Source organism: Periplaneta americana, chromosome 5 (genome assembly GCF_040183065.1).
Source record: "Periplaneta americana isolate PAMFEO1 chromosome 5, P.americana_PAMFEO1_priV1, whole genome shotgun sequence".
NCBI classification, from domain to species: domain Eukaryota; kingdom Metazoa; phylum Arthropoda; class Insecta; order Blattodea; family Blattidae; genus Periplaneta; species Periplaneta americana.
This window is the reverse complement of record NC_091121.1, coordinates 89,826,383-89,851,265: the sequence shown is the minus strand read 5'-3', so window position 1 is coordinate 89,851,265 and position 24,883 is coordinate 89,826,383. Positions and strand designations below refer to the sequence as shown.

Genomic DNA, 24,883 nt, shown 5'->3' with positions numbered 1-24,883 from the left:
GATTTACTGTCACTTATGGATCTTATTTCCGAAGACATTCCGAGCAAAAATATCATACAAACATGTGTCCTAATCTCAATATTTTCAGAGTTACACTAATTTGAAATTGTTAGTAAATTACCTTTATTCTTTAGTTTTAAGGGTAAAAGAATATTACAGATAGAGCATGATCTATTCAGAAGTATCATTTCTTTAACTGGCTAATGTTCTGAAGCTAAAAATGTGTTGTTAATTGCTTTGTACAGATTTTGTTTTTCAATTTTTAACTAAAAACTACATTATTCTTACGCACTTATCACAAAAATTATTACAAATCATACGACTTCAGGAACTTGATTCTTTACAGTTTAATTATGTATCCTAAAGTACAGTCTTGAAGAATTTACAAGAGTGATGTGATTTGTAACAGTTGTGTGATAAATGCGCAAGGAAATGTAATTTTGTAGTTAAAAATTGAAAAAAAATTCTGTACGAAGCAACTATGGAATTCACAACACATTTTTTGCTTCAGATAACTAGCTAATTAAAGAAATGATACTCCTTAATAATTCATTCTATATTTGTAATATTCTTTTGCCCTTAAAACTAAATAATAAAGGTATTTTACAAACAACTTCAAATTAATGTAACTCTGAAAATATTGAGAATAGGACACATGTCTATATGACATTTTTTGCTCAGAATGTCTTCGGAAATAAGCTCCGTAAGTGACGGTATATCCTCGTGAATCATCCTATATATAGGGGCACTCTCACGAACTCTTTTAAAATGCCATTTATTTTCCATTCGTCCTTGATGGTCAGAGCTAGTCGTCCTGGGTGGCGCAGTCGGTAGAGGCTGGCTTTCTGTGCCCGAGGTTGCGGTTCGATTTCGGTCCAGTCGATGGCGTTTAAGAGAGCCAGTCAGTAGATTTGCTGACATGTAAAAGAAATTCTGCGGAATAAAATTCCAACACACCGGCGACGCTGATATAACCTCGGCAGTTGTGAGCGTCATTAAATAAAACGTAATTAAGAATTTAGAAAACGGTCAGAGCCGTGTTTTTTTGTGTTAGTGATAAATACGGAAAATGATTTTTAGTTATAGTTAAAGATATGTACACGTTTAGTGTTTAATGTAATATATCTATTAGAATATTTTTCACTCGAATTTTCGCGAACTTCAACGTTTTCTTGCGAAAGTTGTAATTTGTGCAATAAACACGAAAAACAGTGTATTTTTAAATTGCCTTTATTTTAACAGCAAATGGTAACCAATTTTTCGTGGAAATACTGTACTTGACACTTACTTCAATCATTTGACTATCTCTTATTTATGTGTGATGAGACTAAGTACTTTTGCCTGCAGTTAACAGCTAACCATGCCTTGGGAACATTGCTTTCGTCTGTATGTACAAAGAAGAAGAATTTTAGCGGTACTTCAGACTAAGAGTCCGTGAAATAATTCTGCATAATTCAACACAAAAGAGAAAATTTAACGGTACCATACACCAGGCAATGAAACTTTGCAAACCATTTTTATTCTACTTGATAGGTTCAACATTTAGTTCCCAAACTGAAGGGATGATGTGAAGATGGGGCGAAAAATCGAAATAAGTATGTCTTCTCGTGTGGTGGTATAACGTAGCCATGAGTTTCATTTAATTGATAATCATATTGCTACAAGAGGTCTTCACTGAAATTGGAAAACAGTGCAACTTTCATGTTGTAGGTTGTCGATTCTACTGATTTCGAGTTAACAGTAAGTTAAAATATTAATTGTATTAATTATTTCGCTACATCTTATTTTATTCCTTGTACGGAGGAATGATCCGAAATCTTGCACTGCAGCCTGAAGCTGCACGATGATGATAATTATGTAAATTAATTATGGCGAAATGAGTCCAAGGTTCAACTCCGAAAGTTACTCAGCAATTCTGCTTCAATTTGTTAAGGAAAAAACTCCGGAAAAAAAACCACAACCAGGAAACTTGTCCCAACTAGGATTTGAACCAGGGCCCGCCCGTTTCACTATCAGACGTGCTAACCGTTACTCCACAGCCATGGACTCGCTACATTTTACCATCCATAATTTCCTTCAACTAAATATCATCTCAAATATTATAATTAATATTATATTAGTCTTCCATTAAATCCACTGCGTATTAATAATAATAATAATAATAATAATAATAATAATAATAATAATAATAATAATAGTAATAATATTAATACTTACTTACTGACTTTTAAGGAAACCGGAGATCATTGCCGCCCTCACATAAGCCAGCCATTGGTCTCTATCCTGAGCAAAATTAATCCATTCCCTATCATCATATCCCACCTCCCTCAAATCCATTTTAATATTATCTTCCCATCTACGTCTCGGCCTCCCTAAAGGTCTTTTTCCCTCCGGCCTCCCAACTAACACTCTATATGCATTTCTGGATTCGCCCATACGCGCTACAAGCCCTGCCTGATCTCAAACGTCTGGATTTAATGTTCCTAATTATGTCAGGTGAAGAATACAATGCGTGCAGTTCTGTGTTGTGTAACTTTCTCCATTCTCCTGTAACTTCATCTCTCTTAGCCCCAAATATTTTCCTAAACACCTTATTCTCAAACACCCTTAACCTATGTTCCTCTCTCAAAGTGAGAGTCCAAGTTTCACAACCATGAAGAACAACCAGTAATATAACTGTTTTATAAATTCTAACGTTAAGATTTTTTGACAACAAACTGGATGATAAACGTTTCTCAACCGAATAATAATAGACATTTCCCATATTTATTGTGTTTAATTTCCTCCCGAGTATCATTTATATTTGTTACTGTTGCTCCGAGGTATTTGAATTTTTCCACTCTTCAAAGGAGAAATTTCCAATAATAATAATAATAATAATAATAATAATAATAATAATAATAATAATAATAATAATAATAATAATAATAATAATCATCATCATCATCATCATCATAATAGTAATAAGTGAATTATATATTTATGTTGTTGTTTATCAACTATCCGGAGACAGGTCTGAACCTCACAAGTAATAGCAAGAAGGCACCACTTGTGAGGCTACTAAGCCAGGAGATAGTGGAACAGGGTGACCATTTCCTTTACCTCTCCATAGCATACATCGCTGACTAGCTACATATTAAACTAATCAAACTTGAGATGTATACAAACAAACTGAGCTTCCTCTTACACTTATCGTCAAGTGAGATATGTCCTGCTGATAATAAATGTACTGTACATATCAGCCAGAATCTTAATCAGAGGTATAGAGGCTATTATTAAACCGATATTTATATTTTGCTTTACACTTAATTTATGGTGAACAAAACATGAAATTGTGGCAGGGCATTAAATTCACTTCATATAGGTTTGTTTTAGTTGGTTATTTTACATCGCTTTATAAACTCCTATGGTTTTATCTAGCGTTTGAATGAGATGAGGCTGATAATGCTAGCGAGGTGAGTCTAGGGTCCAGCGCCGAAAGTTACCCAACATTTGCTGCTAATGGCTTTAGGGAAACCCCCGGAAAAACCTCAAACAAGTAATTTGTTCCAACCAGGATTTAAACCCGCCCGCTGGTTTAACGGTCAGTCGCGCTAACCGTTACTCCACAGCGGTGGACTCTCATACATCTAGGGACATACAAAATATTAATTCAGTATCTGGTATCTGTAATATCCTAACTGTCCATTTGCATGTTTTATTTCCAAATTTAAATTATTTGTTTCTTTATTAAATATTTATTTCCCCTTGATACGTGTTTCCGATTATTATTTACTCGCTATACACATCCATAAAGATCTATGAGATCGCGAGTCTAACAGTATCTGCCATAGATATCCTAAAACATTTTCGCATTGATTTTACTATTCCCAGAGGACACTACTAGATGGCTAGTTGACAGTGCCATTTGCAATTGAAGGTATGAATTATAGGAGAATAATATACTGGCCTATTTGAGTCATTGGTATGTCTAGCACCATATTTTGTTTTGTATGCCACAAAGTTAGCATGATTTAGGACTCCGCCTGTATTTTCTCACAAACATTGAATTCTTTTATCCGAGAATCTATCATTAACAACGACGTTCGAGCTCGGAAACCATAATGAAAGTAATTTAAAGGCTTCCCGAGAACTTATGTAAAATGTTAAATATTCGTTAAGTATAAAAGTGATGTGGTTTCACAAAGATATCGACGAATCATTTAAATTAAAGCTATAATATTGTAAGACTTAAAACACATTAATATTCTGCTAACCTGTCATTTGGGTCTAAAAATTATAAAATATAAATTACATTTTAAACACCTATGAAATATTGAAACACATTTTAAACAACCCTATTTTTATTTTTTAACCCATAGCCCGAAAGATACAATAAAATCACACTTACAGAAAGATCGGTCTAGGAGACCGGGCATATTTCATTATTATTCCCGTGAGTAATTTATGCATATTTAGCTCAAGATAATATACACCGTGTCCTTAAAAGAATATAGCAGTTTATAGTCGTTATATTATCACTCAGATGAGGCGTAGAAAGTTGTTTGTAGGCTAAAATGAAAGAGGAAAGAAGACGGTTTTAGTTGTATGCATGCGCAAATAGCTTTCCTTAGTTTTGTTTCTTGGCAGTAATAATAACAAAGAGAAAGCATTTTGCGTTTTGAAGTTTGAGAGTTGTAAACTGGTTATAACATTTCAACCACGGCAGTTTAATCGTGATCATCCAAATGCAGACAACATCCTTCGATGGCGTAACCATTTTGCAACTGGAATTACGTATCTGGATATGCTCCACGAATGGCTTTTTCCTCAACTGCAGGATGAATCAAATAACTTCATTTGGCAACAAGATGGCGCATCTCCACATTGGGATCACCTTGTACGAGATTGGTTGAATGATGTCACTGACCACTGCATTGGTCGCCATGCCCCCGATGACAAGAGCTTATCTCCAGTGGCCTACAAGATCACCGCATTTTTTTCTTTGGGGTTTTGTAAAGGACCAAGTCTACGTGCCTCCATTGCCTGCTAACCTGCCCGAGTTGAGAGACAGGATTCGAGAAGCTGTTGCTGTCATCACCCCAGACATGCTGATTAAAGTATGGGAGGAATTAGCCTACAGGTTAGATGTGTGTCGTGTAACAAACGGGGCTCACATTGAACACTTATGAACTTATAATGTAAACTGGAGATGTTACTCTTTCATTTAACATGAGTTTTGTTTTTGTCATAGTTAGTTAAAGTATCATTAAACACCTTTAAAATCGCTATATTCTTTTATGTGTTATGCCTCAGGGATAAAGAACGCCCTGTAGCATGATTTCCTGTGGAGTATTAAATTTGAAACAGGAACAGTGTCAGCGGAATACACGGTCTTAGCCTAAGGTGCTTAGCCAGTGTTATAGAGTCTTGTCGGGCGTGTGGTAAATCACTGCCTACAATGAAAGTATTCTTCCGCCACAGATCATCGCTAGATTAATAGCATTGGTCCAGTAGAACAAAGCATGCATTTTAATTGGTTAAATTATATCACGCATTGTTCGAACTCTTTTCTTGCGCGTAGTCTCATTATAGCGACTTATCACTATAATGCACTGAATCAAATTAAATGTAAGAGATGTTTGATTAAGACGACATTGTAAGTACGTGAAATCAAAAGTGTTTTTAAGCCCATCTCATCTGGTGGATGGAGTGGTCGGTACCCCGGGCGGGAAACCGATAACGAAACATAAGTGTTGGTGAGGAGATTCGGCAGTTAGTTGAGATTGACGGAAGGGGTAAATCAGGTTTTTTTGGACACAGAAGAGACGGTAGCGTGATGGCGTCAGCGTCATCCAATGAAATACCTTGTAAGTAGCTTTGTACATTTGTAAATATATAATAAATTAGGTAGAGTTTACAATATTGCAATCATTTCAGACTAAGTTTAGTAATCATGTAGTTTTCCTATAGTATCCTGAGAGCTCCAGCTCTTCCAGCAAGATAGTTTTCCATTGTTGAGTAAAATGGTGGTGTCAGAAATCCTGATGAGAAGGAGCAGAAGTCGAACGCAGTAGCCATCCGGCTAGCAAACAGTGCGACCTAAGTGACGGTCGCACAACATAATTATGTACACCCTGTATTTTATCAATGAACACACATTTTATAATACACATAATTTAAAATATTTCAATCAAGATAATTTATTTTAACAATTAACCAGAAACAGGCTACAGATGTCACAAGAGCAGCTGCACTAGCGAAGTCTTTAGTGCACGTGGTAATACCAAGTAGACCTCGAATAATATTGTCTGAAAGCATTTTTCTGGTTTTTCGTTGGAGTTGGTAGAACCATTCAAACGTATCTTCTCCAAGATATACGTCATTTGTTGGAGAAGTTTTAGGATAAAGAGCTGGGGCTGTTTCATCTCTATTCTCATCTGACAACTTCGTTAGGAATTTGTAAGCCTCGTTCTAACAACTCAGCTGACTCTAAATCTGATGTTTCAGTCTGATTAGCACTAGGGATGATAAAATCAGGGTTTGGTCAAAATCATCGAAATGTATATATTCACCTATTTCAATTGCATCACCAACTCTATCTTTATCTTCTAGACATTGCTGCATAATTTTCCGAAAATTAGGATCAGTGGGCATAACTGATATGTTGGGTTATTTTTTAAATAACTGTGGGACATAATAAAAACTAATTTCCGAAAAGAATTTAAACACAAAACATATTACAACAATATTTATGTTGACAAACTACTGCGTAATACGGTCTATGAGACCGGCAAAAATAGCAGAAAATATTTACATGTGTTAATAAGAAACAGCGATAACAATGCACTAAACAGATTTAGATTACAACCACAATACAGCACACCTAAAGAAGGACTAAAGAAACATAGCTCACAGGATAAGATATTATACGAGTAAAAGCAGTCTTGCAAATATTCAAGAAAAAAAATACCATACCGGTCTGGTTGACCGGTATTTCGGGTTAAAGATTAAAACAAAAATTCAGAAGCTAATGGTAAGTTCACTCAGTCATGTCGACAGCTAACCTATTTCGGTGCTATCCTACTGTATAATTCCACTCACTTGATTACAATGTAGTGAAATTAGATTGGCTAACCAGAACAAGATTGCGGTCGCACTTGTGATCAGAGGGCTGCACGAATGCAAAATCTGAACATCTGTTTATGTCAGTAGCCCATGAATATTACATCGCAATAACAAACCATTAGTTCTGTTAAATGAATTATCCATAGAACTAACTATTACATCTTCATCCCTCGCCAATTATCCCTTAAAGAAGTTTCAACTTCTTTTTCGTTGCTGATGAAATATACCAGTAACTGAAGAAGCTGATGGAGAATCCGTCATTCTCCCAATTTGGAAGTTTTATAGGTGAAGATACAATAAAGATTTCATTACTCCGGTCAGCTCGTTTGATTAAAAACGTAGTGAGTCCGAGTCCAAATTTCGTGTTTCTTCTTATCTAATCACCGGATAATTGCTGAAAAATTCTAGGCGATTGGTTCGCAGATTCATTTTAAAGTAATTGCACTCACTTCGTACATAATGTCATCTACCAATCTGAGGACAAACCATGAGGAACGCTCGCCACGGCAAACTACCAATCAGATGCCGAAGAAACACAGTTCGTGTCCTGTTTTTCGAAACGAAGATGAAAATTAAACGAGATTGTGGATAATGTGTCGGTGGACAGGAAAACGGAAGAATCTCGCGAAAGATCCTCAGAATCTTGGCTTTATCCACTAAAAATACAAGACCGGAGAATTATTGGGTTTTTGGTCGTTATAAAGCTTCGTTCTGCCAACTGAGTTATAAAGACCGATATCATAACACACGAAGTCAATAGTTATCAGCAGTATCATCATTATCACACTAGAAGGTATTTTATGTTACTTACATCATGGTTCATGCACATAGTTCAAGGATATCTATGACTGATAGCCACCGGCGTAGCTCAGTCGGCTAAGGCGCTTGCCTGCCGATCCGGAGTTGCGCTTGGGCCCGAGTTCGATTCCCGCTTGGACTAATTATCTGGTTGGGATTTTTTCCGAGGTTTCCCCCAACTGTAAGGCGAACGTCAGGTTATCAATGGCGAATCCTCGGCCTCATCTCGCCGAATACCATCTCACTACTATCACCAATTTCATCGACGCTAAATAACCCCGTAGTTGAAACAGAGTCGTTAAATAATCAAGTAAAAGAACTATTACTGATGGATAATTTGTTACGTCTGTTGTCCATCCCTAGATTTGTGTTCACATCACAGCAGTAATAATGCTTTACTCATCTATTTAATTTTTTGGGTGGTAGTGAGGGGATAAATGGTGTAATGATAACAAGAAATAAAATCTGTTCCAGTACCATTCTTCCCAACATTAAATGCTGATTTTAATCCGGTTCTCCGGGATGGAAAGCATTCCCTTCCGCCATTCGGCTAATACTGTGGTAAACTAAACAGACTATAGTTATATACAGGGACATCATTTTATTTTTACTTCAATTTTTATTGTACCTGAGTTTTTGAATGTACTTCACTCCCACCCCTTCTACGAATGAAGTTCAACCGTCCTCCACACAGATCCAAGACTGTATATACAGTCATTGTAGCCTTACGGTCTTAGTAAACAGTACGTTCCAAAAATATGTTCGCGTTTTCCAGTGACGAAAGAGCTTTCAATATTGAATCATTTTCGCACAGGTACTGTCGTCCATTTGCCTACGTCGCATCCCGGTTTCCCCACCTGCTTCTATTCGCCTCTCTGTAAAGGCTAGTGGCTGGGGTGTCTTAGCTCTTTTCTGAAAACATTAATTTCTGTTAGGAATTGGACGTCTACGTAATATTATACCCATACAATTGTTTAAAATAACTTAAATAAAAGGGCCTCCTTAAATAATTAACTGTCACGTGATTTCCTCCCTTTCTACGACCCTGCGACATAACAACTTGGACGGACAGTAGATAGCATGTCTGAGTAATTTTATCTTTTCGGATCGGGAAGAAGTGAAAATTGAATTTACAGTACGTAAGGTACTCTTTTATAGAGTAAGTACAGAATTATTTCAACATGAGTTACTGATACTAAGTACGAACCTGGTAATTGGAATTACGTACAATAGTCTATAGTGCGATAATATGCACATTAGACCTGAAGCCTGTATCGAAATGAAGGGCCACCATTTTAAAAAAATTGGTTTAAATATCCATATTATGATTATTTTTCAATTCAACTTCATTCTCTATAGTGTATGCTAATGTGCTGTAGACAATATAATATACACTGCATAATGAATACGTCCGCATGGACAGCTCAGTTCGTGAGTAAAAACACTCATTGTTAATACTGTACTGTATTTTAATTAAACAAAAACCTAATGAAAATTATTAAACTCAAAATCGCGATATTTCCTAGTTAACGTAAATGAACTACTTTTCTTTCCTCCTATACCTAATAAAGTGATTTGTTTGTATATTACGCCAGTATCATCGAACTCCAGTCGTGGAAGGGGATAGCAAGCGGTGTTTCCGGGTCATAATCGTTGAACCAAAGGTATAGCCAGGTTAATATTAGAAATGTTAGTAAAAATAAAATGATGTCCCTGTACTATAAAAGTGATTTAATACAGTTATATGAACACTTTTTAACGATTGAATAAAATTAATAAAATCGGTTAAAAACTGTTGCATCTGACCTAACTCATGTAATTTAAACAGAATATAGTTGTTATATGTTATTAACTTCGTTCATTTAGAATGTATTGGGTTAATTATAGAGCAATTGTTCCAAATATGGAATACCATTTTGTTTTCTTTGTATTGGAATCTACATGTTTCGAATACTGAAAGTAAAGTATCGCCCTGTTTATTGCTGAATGTCTCTGGCAATTATTGTACATCGGACTTAGAAGTTCGTAAGATGTTAAAAAGTTTGAAAAAAAATTATTGAAAATCTGATATAGGCTATTTCGTTCATAAAAATTGAAGTGCAAATATGGAATACCATTAACACGTTACAAGATTAACAAAGCTGCAAAGTCAAAATGGATTAAGAAAATAAAAAAAAAAAAATTCAACATCTTCATTGAAAGGTGTTTTCCCAACCGTCATACTGAATCCAGATGAATCACGTCTTTTCTCGAACTTGTTTTATGGCTTCTTACATTGCCTTTTCATTTCACAGTGTTTTTAAGTTTGTTGGAAGGTGAGGTTTTCGCTCCTCTTTCAGGTTCCAATATTAGTAACGAAACAGAAAATCAGGGTAAAAAGTTGGAATACTAATAATACTAGAATTTCATATTTGTGAAAGCTGATGTAAGTCATAACCTCAAAACATATAATTTGAAAACTCAATCATTTAAACATACATTGCTGTAATAGCACGACTACATAAAGAGAGCTAAGACCGGAAAATGTCTTAAATACTTAAATTAAATAACAGAAACGTCTTGCAGGCTGAAATCAAAACAAGGTACATCATATGTTAAAGTGAAATATTTTCAATATTTATTTAAGAGTAAACCATGTAGCTAATATTAATAAAATAAGCCATTTAATAAACGAAATAGAACATTCAAGAATACAGTAGATTTTGAATGTGTTAATTTTTAGTTAATTGACGACATATATTAGCTGATAGGTTAACATTGATGAAATCAGTTGTAGTGAAATTATGTATTGCGAAATAAGAGAGGGAGTTCATCATGTTATTATTCTGAAATATGCCTTAAATTTTGGAATAACCTCGGAAAAACTCAACCATGTAATCAGCCCTCTAAACCGACGCTCGAGCGCGGCTCCGGATCAACAGAAAAAGGCGCCTGAGCTATGTCAGTGGCCTTTGAAGCATAATCCCCTCAGATATTTCCGTTAAGCTATGTGAAACAAGCGAAGTGGTGAACATTGTTCACTAACCTCTGTGAAGTCTGCAATCATGAATGCCTGCTCCAGGCCCAGCCAAAACGTGAGAGGGACGAGCAGTTGGAGGAATCGCTCTCGAAACAGCTGCCTGAACGTCACCACCAGGAGTCGAAATCCACTCAAGCCGGTGGCACTACTGTCTCTATCATCTTCACTGTATCTGTGAAAGGAAAAACTATATCTTAGAGGACAAATTTTCTTGACATAATTCTGTCTGAACTTCCGCTATTTCATGATTTCTGCGGTTAAATATGCAATTGTTAATGTGACGATTCATGTTAGTAAAGTTAGTAAAGGTGATGCATGTCTTCAAATAAGACATCCTCCAGTTCTGTTATGATTATGGTAATGGTCATTGGATATGAATTTCCGGAAAATTATTTCTTGAAAATTTCTCCAGCAACAGCGGTGGCATTAAACTAAATTCTTTTCTTTCCTTTTTATTTCTTAGTAAAATTATATAAATTTTACTCACCTCCTTAGAGAATCGACGCCCAGAACCATTGTTACAATTGAAGCGATGAGTGCTCCAGAGAAGATAAAAATAATAAGGAGTATGGTCCCTTCATCAGGTCTTCGGAAGTTGGGATTGAGCTGGACACCATCTCCTGGACAGAAAGCAATTCCGCACGTCCCGAGTGCGAGTCTCTCAGCTGTTTCGTTCAGAGGCGGCTCTATCGAAGTTATGACTGCGATGAAACAAGAAAGTATACATTATGAACTTATTTCTGAACAGTAAGGAGTTAATGGAAAACTATTAGTTATGGCCTAGATCATATATGTAACAGATAGCTCATCTCTATGTTAAAATCGGTAGCACTTTGAAAAAAACAACCGCCAGGATAGCTACCCGCCCGTCGTAAACGAACAAGAGATGGCAGTACAGCCGCTAATGCAATTCAAATGGGAATTATGACGTGACTCCTTACGTAACAACTAGATGGCAGCATAGTAAACCTGACAAAAGTTGTTACCGTCAAAGCCTATAAGGCTGAGCTATCTGGGTATATATAATGTAGGGTTATGGTTAGTTTATATTTTGCTTTTGTGATATACGGAGAATATATAAAAGGATATTAAAAAATGTGTGTTACAATTATAAAAAACAATACAAGTATCTAGAAATCTACTCAATCAGTTTCCTCAAACCTCCTGACTAAGAAGGAAATAAATGCACATTTTCATGGAAAAATATTTTCATGCATATTTACTTGTCTGTAGAGCAAAATGCAGTCTTACTGATATTTGCTCAGATCTATTACTGAAGCGGTACTCCTTCAGTAATCAGAGGAGAAATTTTAATCCTGTAGTGTCTGAAGTCTATATAAACTTGTCTTACCACTCCTGTAGCGAATTTATAATGATAACTTTCTTAGTCTTACATAAAACATTCTTGAGAAATCATGCTCTTGCAAAGCCCTTCGTAGATCTATAAACTATATTTGTGTGTGGATATATTTTAGATTAATTTATAGACATTAGTTCACACGCCCATTTTTTATACTCAGTTGTATTATATGAAGCGGCATCTGTGTCACAAGTACTGGAATGCTGGTCTCACAACCTCACAGTCCAAGTTCGATCCTTAACCAGGTCGTGAAGAAAACTGTGGTGGACAGGATTTTATTCCTGGATTACATCTATTTCACTCTATCATTCGAGAAACACTTTCCATCTCTCTCCCATTTCATCTGTCTTCTGCAATGATTAAAAATAATGTGAGATGAAATCTTGAGTTTCCCTTCCTGATGTAGGAAAGCCTTGCTATTATTGGACGCTGTGGCATATCTGAGGATGCAACGCCTTGGGACGACATACATCAAATAAAAAGACCAAACTCTATCCATTTGAAAGACAAATAATTCTTTACATCTCTCAAGGCAATCAAATCTGGAACGATGAAGCTTTAGTTGTACATGCTACCATGAGAGCATGAGAGAATATAAATATTTTTTAATGAATAGAAATGGTGTGTATCTAATGCCTACCCACTTCACTTTGTGTGATTGTAATTCGAGTTTCGCATATTGTGGATAGATGGCAGCACTGTGAGCCACTTTCAATTTGTGCACCACTTCAGCAGGCCAAGCTGTGCATGTGTAGTATCTATGAAGAGTTCTGTTGCGTATTAGGGTGACAGTATGTGTAAGTGTTCGTGTAAGTATAGTGTAGGGAATGTGTGAGGATGATGATGAAGGTGAGGAAGGGAGATGGGAAAACTCGGTGCCGCCACGTAGCCTACAGGCTTAATGTTCCCATCCGACGGACGAATCACTATCAATAGTGACATATGCCTTCTCTTCATATGTACTGCGGAGAGATTTGGGATTTAACCAGGCGTATCGGTGTACTAATGAATATAAATTAAATGACAGTAAATTCTACGTAGAATTACGTCTTTCTCCTCACTAAATACAAACTTTTGGCTGTGGAATTGACCATCACATAAAAATGCAACCCCCACCTTTGTTTTTCTTGCGTTTCGCTTGGACTCCTTGTTTCCCCCGTGTACTCCATGTCTTCCCATTGTTTCTGTTATGTTCTCTTAGTTCTGGTTATATTTCGCTTGTCCTCTTTATATTGCTGCTGTTATCTTTGTATTCACATCGTTCTCCTTGTCACTCCCTCGTTGTCCTTGTCTTCTACTTGTTCAAGTTGTATTCCCTTATTTTCTCTGTGTTTCCTTTGTTCCCCTAATCTTCCTCTTGTTTTCATTATCCTCTCTTTGTTTTGAACTTATAATATATTCAACTTTTTTTATATATTCTCTTTGTGTTCCCAAGTTCTATTTGTGTTCCCCCTGTTTTCTTTGTGTCTCCTTTCTTCTCCTTGTGTTCCCCTTATCCTTCTTGTCTTCTACTCGTTTCTCTTGCCTTCGCTATGCTCCTCTTACATTCCTCTTACTATCCTTGCATTACCCTTATTCTCTTTGTACTCCTGTTTTCTTCTCTATGTATTCTCCTTGTTTCATTTCTCGTAACATCCACGCGCTGTTGTACACAAATATATCGTCTTTGATTTTATGAGACCTGTTTTGTAACAGTACAGAACATAATTTCTTCGGGAGGAAGAAAAAAGGAATTAAAATCAACAGGTCTACATAACAGTATTAGATAATTCCGTAGAAAACTTTGGCGAATATGATGGACGTCTACGACATCATCGAGGATCAGTTTAGGCCTACTGATATTTAATTAATTTTTTCCTTCCTCCTGAAAAATTATGCTTTATATTGTTACGTAGGAGGCTTCATAAAATCAACGACAATATGCTATGGACCTGTCGACAGTTGATCGCTCTTAAACAAAGTTCTAGGTAAAGATATGTTGCGCAGTATCCTTCTTCTTCTTCTTCTTCTTCTTCTTCTTCTTGTCTTCCCATTATTCTCCCTGCCTTCCTCTTGTTCTCCTTGTATTGTATTTGTTCTTTATTGTTTTTTCATTGTCTTACTGTATATTCTCCTTCTTTCATTTCTCGCTCCACGCACATTCAGTTCTACGGACAATATTGATGGTGTTGAACAGCAGCCTCATATGTCAAAAAATTGAACAAAGTGATATTACACTTCATTTCTATAAAATAAATCTACCCAAACCTTCTGAAAACACATTTTAAGTCAAAGTATGGATACAAACTTCACAAAAGTATTTGTTTGTTATCAAGATGTTAAAATGCTTTTTCTCTCTCCCGGAAAATTGAATTTTTTTGACATGCGAAGTTGCTGATCAACGCTATTGATGCAGCATAGCAAAGAAGTATAGCTTATTCGTTATCTCGCGAAACCAAATCCTTGTGTGCGCTGTAGCTTATAATAAGAACATTATGGTGGGGGTGAGCGAGCTAGCTACCTGCAAGTGGAACTGTATCGAAGGAGAGAAGCTTCCCAGTCCACGTCTTCATTCCCCTTACGCGCAAGTAAGTTTAACGAGATACTGAATAACCTATATACCTGTTGATAGATTATCACATCCACACACAGTCCTACGTAAAGTTATGCAACGTAGTAAAGCAATGCACCTGTTGGCTTTTTTGTATCTGAATGCAAGTTTTATTACTGTTATTTTTTAATTATCTGGTCTTCTGAAAAACAAGATGAAGCATAAAGCTGATCATTAGACGGACAGTACTATTAGGCTACTTCTGTATTTGTGAAGTATGAAGCTGAACTTACCCGCGGATGTGATAAGGTTGCCGAGTACTTGCGAACCTTGACACATGAGCAAGAAGAAGCCAAAGAATCTGGGGATGACTACTTCCAGAGGGGTGCCAGTGATTTCGGAGTACACTTCTGCTGTGACAGCGAGGTACTTATTAGCGGCGACCCCTAGTGGCGCTCCAACCACCCCTGCGAGGAAGGATGCTGGCACCAGTGAGTAGAAAGACGTGTGGTACTGGAACGCGATGTAGGGTGTCATCAGGAGGAATGTGAGTATCACGGTCCACTTGCAACCAACCCACCTGCTCAGGGTTCAAATTGACATCTATCAGTCCTGATCAAACTGAGTTAAGTCTTTCCTGCATACAGAACATATTTCACTTAGTGTAGTACAGCGTTTCTCAAAATGTGTACCGTCTCCTTATACATATGATAATATAAAGTTGGCCCACAATAATTATGCGAGAAAAAGCGGTTTCGGTATTTTGCAAGAAATATTGCATTTTGAGCATTACTGATACAGTAAAATGTTCTTTCAGGTATGGCACTTGCATGTCTCCAGCGATTTAATCTAAATTTGACGAATGTTCTTCGCAACAAGGAGTAGACCTAAGTGTGTTCTGGATTGAAGCACATGAAATAGTCTGAAAAAATTTTAGTAAATTAATTAAGGGTATTTATAAGAAATCAAAAACAATTAGTCATGAACTCGATATATATTCTACCTATCACTTTCTCTATCTTTGCTTCTTGCATAATATGAATAAAGAAATCCTTAGATTAAAGTTCTCGTTAACACTTTGTTAAAACCATAAAATTTACTTAGTCTTACGTTAAAAAAGTGTAAAATTGTTAAAAAAAAAGGCATATACCTTCGACAGACGGCCCGTTTCAACGCTATGTCACGTCATCTTCAGTGTCTCTTGAACCAAGACGCCTCTTGAGTGGTTCAAGAGACACTGAAGATGACGTGACATAGCGCTGAAACGGGCCGTCTGTCGAAGGTGCCTTTTTTTAAACAATTTTATACTTTTTTAACGTAAGACTAAGTAAATTTTATGGAATAAAGAAATGCAATGGCAGGCGCAGTGTGTTCTCATGTTCCAAGACCCTTACGTTTCATAGAAATTAATTGTTACATGAAAAATAATTATTTATACTTTTAATGGCAAATTTTTCATATATGTTATATATTAGGGAGTTAGCCACTTCGGGGTTGGTAACGTCAGTGGCTACCGTGAAACATAGGGTAAACTATTCTCTATCAAAAAAGTGTATATTAAACTCAGTCTCAGAATTTATTTCACGACTGTTGAATCTAGATTGTTATATGGCTGTGAGTTATGGGGATTAGAAGAAAAATCATTGATAAATTTAAATAAAATAAGAGCCACACATTGTTAAAAAGTATTAAATATTGGTTTAAATTCTTCAAATACTGCAGCTAGAATATAAATGGGAATGGGCAATATCATGAGTACAATCCCAGTTAGAAAAACAAAATACATATTTATGATGAAAGAGTAATTGAACGGAGAAAAATTCTCTCCGGCGCCAGGATTTGAACCCGGGTTTTCCGCTCTACGTGTTGATGCTTTATCCACTAAGCCACACCGGATACCCACCCCGGCGTCGGACAGAATTGTCTCAGATTAAGTTCCAATTCTTGGCTTCCCTCTAGTGGCCGCCCTCTACACTACGTCATAGATGTCTATGAACGTAGGACTGAAGTCCACACATGTGCTGAGGTGCACTCGTTATGAGTGACTAGTTGGCCGGGATCCGACGGAATAAGCGCCGTCTTAATCACGAAGTGATTTAAGCATATCATATATATATATATTATTTTAATGTACCGAAGTACATATGATATTTCCATGCAGATATTCTGCGTCATCATACGATGAAAGACTAATGGAACGGAGAAAAAATCCCGGCGCCGGAGAGAATTTTTCTCCGTTCCATTACTCTTTCATCGTATGATGACGCAGAATGTCTGCATGGAAATATCATATGTACTTCGGTACATTAAAATAATATACAAAATATTTAATTAAAAGAGTCCAAAGTGACCAAATACGTTTATTAAACAATATTTATTAAATAAAATTGAAAATACGACAAATATGGCAATCGTAAAAATTAAAAATAACATTTTTAATATAGGGTTAGGATGGTTATGGGATAACGTGGCTACTAGAAACTGCGCAGCAAGCCTAAATTTAATTAAATCAAGATGTAAAAATATTACTAGACAAAGTAATGATTTTAGTAGTATCAATGAAATGCGCTCCCTAATATTTTTAATGAATAATAAATGATATGGGGTCGGAGTACATAATTATATAGATAATATGAAATTGAAATAAAGATTTGGACTAGCCTGGTTCAGACTGGCGATTTGGGGATTAAGAAATAATTGAGGTAATATATCTCAAGGCGCGTGCCCATTATGTGGACATAGGGGAGATGACATTCATATTGTTTTTGAATGTCAATATACAAAAGAAATACGGATAAATGAAAAGTTCCTACAAATGAATAAAGAAATAGCTATAAGAAAACTCATGAATAATAATAACATTAAATTACAAAGACAAATGCTAAAAAAATTAGAATGGAAAGAATAAATGAAATAGGTAGAATTGAATGAGAAAAAAATGGATAAAAAAATGGTTTAGTTTTTTGAATAGTATTATCAATAAATAAAATGACATATATATATATATATATATATATATATATATATATATATATATATTCAAAGTTTTAAATATAGTTGAATAATGGGAGACATAATATGATAGCTACACATTGCAGATTGAAACGTGAAGTACATCTTTGCCTAGGGAGCAAAGACTAATTGTAACAACATACTAAAATGAGTCGAGTCTTGCACAAAACTAGTCGCAAGTGCAAAATAAAACATCTTATATTAAATAGTTAAGTTTAGAAATTATATTAAAAATTATATATCTCTATGCAAATTATAAATTATGTAATGTAAGGCCTCAATGATTATATGTATGTATATCTTTCTTTTTTTGTTTGTGAACTATAGACTCAGTCTCGGGTAATAAAATTAAGTGAAATCAGTCCGGTTTATGTTTCGTCTGGACAAAATTTTCCTTTCCACTTTTTTCAGAATTGAATTAGGCATGGAACTTGTAGGCTACTATTAAATTGGTTGGTGTGGTTAAAATTATGTCACCGGGCTTTAAGATCGTCTAAAATCAATAGAAATTTGTCACGTTTTCTCATACTTCAACCATTGTAGGCTGCAGTAACGTCTTGAAACAAACTACATTTACGAATTGAAATCTTGTTATGTATTTTGCTTCTGTGTAATTTGTTGTGAAACATTGTTTCCATGCAAGACGGCGCTCCATCTCACATACACAAAAATGTAAAAAACATTACTGCGCAACACATTGGTAATCGTGTAATTAATGGGCATTTTCCAAACAGTTGGCCTTCTAGGTCACCAGACATAAATCCAGCTGACTACTGATTATGTGGTTATCTAAAAGAAAAATTATTTCTTAGTAGACCTACTACACGTGAGCAACTGAAACAATCAATAACGGATGTAAATGAAAACTTCCGTAGGAATGTGCTGAATAATAACGTTTATAGCATAGAAGAAAGACTATTTCTTATTGAACAACACGATGGTGGTCATATTTAACTTTCCTGTTTTAATAAAATTCCATTTCTTTACGAACAAATTGGTGTTTTTATTTTGATAAACTTATTACCATTTCAAAATCGGAACTTACTTTTGAATAACCTTACATTAGAAAGAGTTATTTGTCTTTAATTCTTTGTTTGTTTTACCACCTCCTTTTAATAACAACAGATAATGCAAAACGGTATACGAGAGGGTTTATGTTTGAACCGACACTGGAAACAAGCTCACAATGTCGGCGTTCGGGGAATGCTACTGAATATTGACGGAATGATGCAGATGGCTTAGAAGTAGTCGCTGTACAGGAAGGCCGTAAGTCGAAAACTAGATTTTAGTATGTGAGGTGCTGAAAATATTTGCTTGAAAGTATGGAAATTAAATATATGCACGATAGTTTTCTGTATTCATTCCATAATACGTATGTAAATGCCTGACAGTTATTTGAGCTGAGAATATATATTAGCCTAGAAAAAAATGTATTGAACAGATCTGGGAACAGAACACTGACCTCCTGAATAGAAAGCACTAGCACTTGCGGTGTATTATCGACTAGAGAACTTACCTTGATGAAGTGTTGAATAATACAGAAATGTGGAGTGGCGAGTCTGCAGAAAAAGTTTGGCAACAGTGATATAGTAAGACTGTACATGTTTTATTCAATTTCGTACTACATTATGGGGCTTAATAAGTTATGTTCTCTTTTGATCCTGAATTATTCAATCCGTCCATTTGCGCAACGTGGAGGTGACGAATCACGTGCTCGCTTCTGTAGTAGCTATTTCTGAACTTAATGCAACTGTAAACCTCTCTGTTCATTATACACATACACCGGTCTGATTTTTTTTAATTTCTCCGTCTCTAAGTGAAATATATACCTTTGGCAATACGGAAAGGAGGAGTAAGATATTTATTTCACTTTATGTCATTTTCGCACTCAGTGAAAGAATTTGTCATTGTATACCTGGACTGATATCTCATGTATGGTATATTTTACATTTCATGTACAAACTATTTAAGTCCATGTTTTTGTTTGTGTTTTTATGTCCTTCTCTCTGTGTTTGTCTTACGTGGTGAACTTTCACCATTCTGACCAATAAATCACAATTTAACTAGTGAGTGAGTGAGTGAGCGAGCGAGTGTTAATACAGGATGTTTCCGGGGTGGTGTTACAAACTCTCAGGTATGATGGCGAAGGGCACATGTATCAATTTCAGATAAGGAACCATGGTCCGGAAATGACTGAGTCGAAATTTATAAGCAAAAATAATTGTGTGGAAATGGAATTGTAATTTGGCACCACGTGCCCTCCTTCCCTTAACTTTTGGGACAGTCTTGGAAAAATGGTATGGGCCGGATGTCTCCTACGTGGGTACTTGCACCGATACAATCTGTGAGCTTGTCTACTGTTCCCATTGGCTCATCCGTATTCGAAGATTAGGTCTGCTTATTCCGCCCTCGTGTACTCCTCCATTTTACTAGGACTGATCGACTGGACACTGCAACTTTTACACATACACTGCTGTCTACAGACGTGCATATCAGGACCGACCATGTCCGTTACGCATTACGCCATCTGCATTGCTTTAGTGTACTTTCCTGTTCCCATCCCTCAGACAGCGCACTGAATTGAATACTGTAATTAGACAACGTAAACAACGTAAGGTGTACAGAGGAATAAAATTATTTCATTTCCACAGAATTATTTTTGCTTGTTACTTTCGACTTGGTCATTTCCGGACCAGAGTTCCTGATCTCAGATTAATACATGAGCCCTTCGCCATCATCCTTGAAAGTTTGTAACACCACCTCGGAAACACACTATATATTAACAAAGCAATTGAGTATACACCCGGTGGCAGTAATATATAATACACAATAACATCAGCAATGAAATAACATAGATAAATTAAACGTAAAATTAATTCTAACTATAAGTAAACAAATGCAATAAACCTGAGACTATAAATAAAGACTAAATGCTATAAATAACGTCTACTATAAGCATACCTAGGCGAAAGTAAACCTAACTTACAAGTATATCTATTAAACCCAACTATTGCCAACTTAAGTAATTATAAGTCACCTTAATTACATATCAACTTAGTTAAATACATGACACAACTTAGATAATTATACTTCACCTACATTACAATTATTTCTCGGCCTAATCTTTTGAACCTTTCCTTAAATGTATTATGATAATGGAAGTAGGGAAAAATAAACGTAGGCAGTATCGGAGAGACAGCCTCAAGTTTCATGCATGAATACGTCACTAACTATTGTTATTGAGGTAAACATCGGCAGTGACAATCAACATCTCTTCTTTCCAGATATTCTGAAAACCCAATATTGATATGATGAAGGATGAGTGGAGTGGAGAAAAATTCTCACCGGCACCGGGACTCCAACCCGGGTTTTCAGCTCTACGTGCTGACTCTTTATCCACTAAGTCACACCAGATTCCAGTTCCAATCCCGGATTGAATCCTCTCAATTTAAGTTCCACTTCTTAGTTTCCCTTTATTGGCCAACTCTCATGCACTGTGTCACAGATGTGTGACAGAGGTGCACTCATTACGAGTGACTATGTGGCCGGGATCCGACGGAATGAGCGCCGTCTTAAATCGCTAAGTGATTATTTACGCATATTATTATTATTATTATTATTATTATTATTATTATTATTATTATTATTAATTCCTGCACGGAAATATCATACGTACTTCGGTATATCACAATATTATTGATAATGATATTTATATTTATTTGTCAGTCAACTTTACAATAAAATTCATAGTTACATTTCTGCTTTTCGATTCACCATGCCTTTATTATATATCCACATACCCCCTTTTCATGTTAATATAGGCCTATTCATTTACTAAGTATTTTGTTTACTTCCTATTCTTCTGTTTTCACTGAATTGCTATCTATCATTCCCTATCTATCTTCTTCTAATCTCTCCCATACCGAGACAGTCTCCCTTCCATCTCTCGTTTTCCTATTAAGTGTTATTTATTCATATCCTTAATAATTTGCCTTATTTTTTATTCTCTGTTCTCAAATCTACCTACTCTTAATGATTCTTTTTCAGTATATTATTCTAAATTATTTGTCTAGATTTATATTTTCTCTATTTTACAACCATTATATCACTTATTATTTCCCTACTATGAAATTCTTTATTTATTTACGTACTTATCGCTTTCCCTTCGCTTCACTCATAATTTTCCTCTTTTATTGCCTCTTCCCGTATGCATAAATCTAGAACTCCTACAGTTCTAGTATCTCTGATACTACTCCCAATCCACAACACTGAGTCATATGCATTATTCAATTCACTTAATTATACTTCCACTTTCTCACTCTTCTACACTTCTCAATCGTTCAGATGTTCTTTACTTTAACTCTATTTAATTCATTGATTGTATGTCTATCTTACTGCACTCCTACACTTTCTTTTGACACTTGACATTTTCTTCTCTCTTCTTATTCTATCATTTTTGCGACCCCTGACTTTCTTGCACTCACTTTTTAGTATACTCTTCTTCATCGCTAATTAAAACCCAATATATATTCGCTGTGCTGGGATTCTGGGAGTAGACATCTTTTATTCAGTGAGAGCAAATACCCATGTTTGTTGCTAGAGTAGTAATCGTGTTGTATTATTTAGTACCTATTGCTCATACGTTCGCTTCCATACATATGCTCCGATTCACTCGCGAATTTATCCAATTTAACTTGCCGATTGCTTAGTTTTGACCAATTAATTGAGATTGTAGCCTGATTCGTTACGAATATCATGACGCCACTGCGAACGTTCTATAGCTTCGCAGTCTTGAGTTACATTGTCTCGGCTACCGTTACTATATGAGACACACAGCTTTAATTCCTTTCGCAAGAAACAGTGCTACATATTTTATCGCCCATTAAAATTCATCGTCCTAAGCTGGGTGTGAATATGCAAACATGATCCAATAGATGATATCACTGAGAAGGATCATATACCTAGAAAAATAAGAAAGCTGCACAAATAGTCTGCTCAAATAAATCTATTATCCAATCCAGTACAAACCTTACCGACATTTCGCTGCCAATTACTGAAGAAGAACTTTCTAAAACTCAGCAAAGACTGTTGTTCATTAACTTTATCCACCTTTAGGGGTTAGGTACAGCTTACAGCAGTAAATTTTTTGGAAATATTCAACATTTTTTCCTCCATTACAGTATCTTGTACAATAATGAAAATTGGTTTGTGTAAAACACTATCCTTCTGCTATATTAAAAAAAAATATTTTTACGATTAAAAAAATATTTATATATTTTTTTCAAAATTCAAAGTTCACTGTGCAGTGATGAAGCGTCTCCCTCATAACTCATACACTTTTTAACTTTTTCATGTTCTCTCTGTTTTATTTTATTGCTGAAACTCATGTTTACAATATCATGCTCTTTCAACTACATTCCTTCATAAACAATATTTTTTTTTATTTTGTGTTAGATATTTGACCATTCTTTAAAATGAATTTATTTTTTATCAGACAATCTATCAAAGGTAGAGAAGTGATTTTTGCATCATATTGTAGATATGACATTCATAAATACACAAAAAAAAATCATCACAGAATGTTGGATACTTTTTGAGTTCACTGCTTCATCACTGCACAGTGAACTCGGAATTTTGAAAAAATATATAAATTTTTTAATCGTAAAAATATTTTTATCATATAGCAGAAGAACAGTGTTTTACATATACTAATTTTCATTATTGTACAAGATAGAGTAATGAAGCAAAAAAAAAATTGAATGTTTCCAAAATTTTACTCCTTTAAGCTGTACCTAACCCCTTAAATATTCCTATAGATATACTAAAGGTGAATATGTAGTGTAGACGTTCGGTCTATGAAGCAGAAAGTCTGGTTTCAAGCTCCGAATAGGCTTGGGATTTTTTCATTGAAATATCCATAGTGACACTTGTGGTGGACAAGATTTTTCTGCTCTTTATTTTTTCTTTGAAATTCTCCCGTTTCCGCACGATAGGCATCAACATCATTCCTTCCGATTTCCACTCCATAGCATTTTCCATAACATTCAAACATATTATGTCCTTTCATTTGTAATGTTCCGCTTCCTTGTGTCAATCGCCAGTCAATCACGTGAAATTAGCAATTTGTAACGATCCGAAATTGCAGAACATCGATCTCAAGCATTTTGTTCACTTGAAGGTTAAGGCTAATTCATATCTCAAATATACTCTTCACTTCCAATGTAAAAATTTTCAAAATACAGCGCTTTAGAATGATCACCATCAATTTCACTCTTATATAATAATGTATTGAAAATAAAGACGTTCATTAATTTACACGCTTTCACATTCTTGCAAGTGGTCACAATAATGTTGAAATGTACGTAGGACCTTCTATTACTCGTTTCACGAATGACTGCCGGTGGCCAGTAGGCGAACTAAGGCATAAACATTGCGTAGAAGATGGATCGTATCGCATGTTACAGCGCCAACGCCTCTCTCGGAATCGGCAGTCACTCGTGCAACGAATAATACGTTATATTTATCTTACTGTAAAATAGCTCAACTTTCTAGAATCTAGAACATATAACTTTGAAGAGAAAGCTCTGAGAAGTATGCGAAACACACTACACAAGCTGTCGTGGAGTATTACCTCATGAATTATTCTGAAAGACAGTTTAGGTAAAGTTCATGTTAATTTAAAATATGTAGGTACTCCTTCTTCCTTGTATTATATTGGAATAATTCATTAACGAAGAGTGTCGGACTCTACATCTGGTGATTATTTTATTAAACACAGTTGGATTTGAATTCTTTATCGTTCTTGGTATATCTTGATAATTTTGTTAAAATATTTCCCTTTGCAAGATTCATCTTGTCTTTTTTTAATTAAGTCTAAGTACAAATTTAATGAGGCAGTACTTTCTACTCAACAGAAGAACTCATACTAATATCATTATAACACTCATCAATTAAGAACCAACGGTAGCTCTGTGAGCTGAATATCTATTCCCAATGGGGGCCGATGGCAGAACTCAAAACAGATTCTATGGAATTTTTATGTATTTTAAAAAGCTGG

The 24,883-nt window shown here is 35.5% G+C and overlaps 1 protein-coding gene across 1 annotated transcript in view; it reads right to left on the bottom strand.

The window, feature by feature from the left end:
- The window catches only part of LOC138699963 (UNC93-like protein), a 58,706-nt gene that overhangs the window by 14,612 nt on the left and 19,211 nt on the right, over positions 1 to 24,883 (bottom strand). The window contains exons 3-5 of the mRNA XM_069826201.1: positions 15,108 to 15,394; positions 11,412 to 11,625; positions 10,931 to 11,096 (exon numbers count right to left, since the gene is read on the bottom strand). Coding sequence (XP_069682302.1) covers positions 10,931 to 11,096; positions 11,412 to 11,625; positions 15,108 to 15,394 — 667 coding nt within the window. The remainder of the gene's footprint in view (positions 1 to 10,930; positions 11,097 to 11,411; positions 11,626 to 15,107; positions 15,395 to 24,883) is intronic.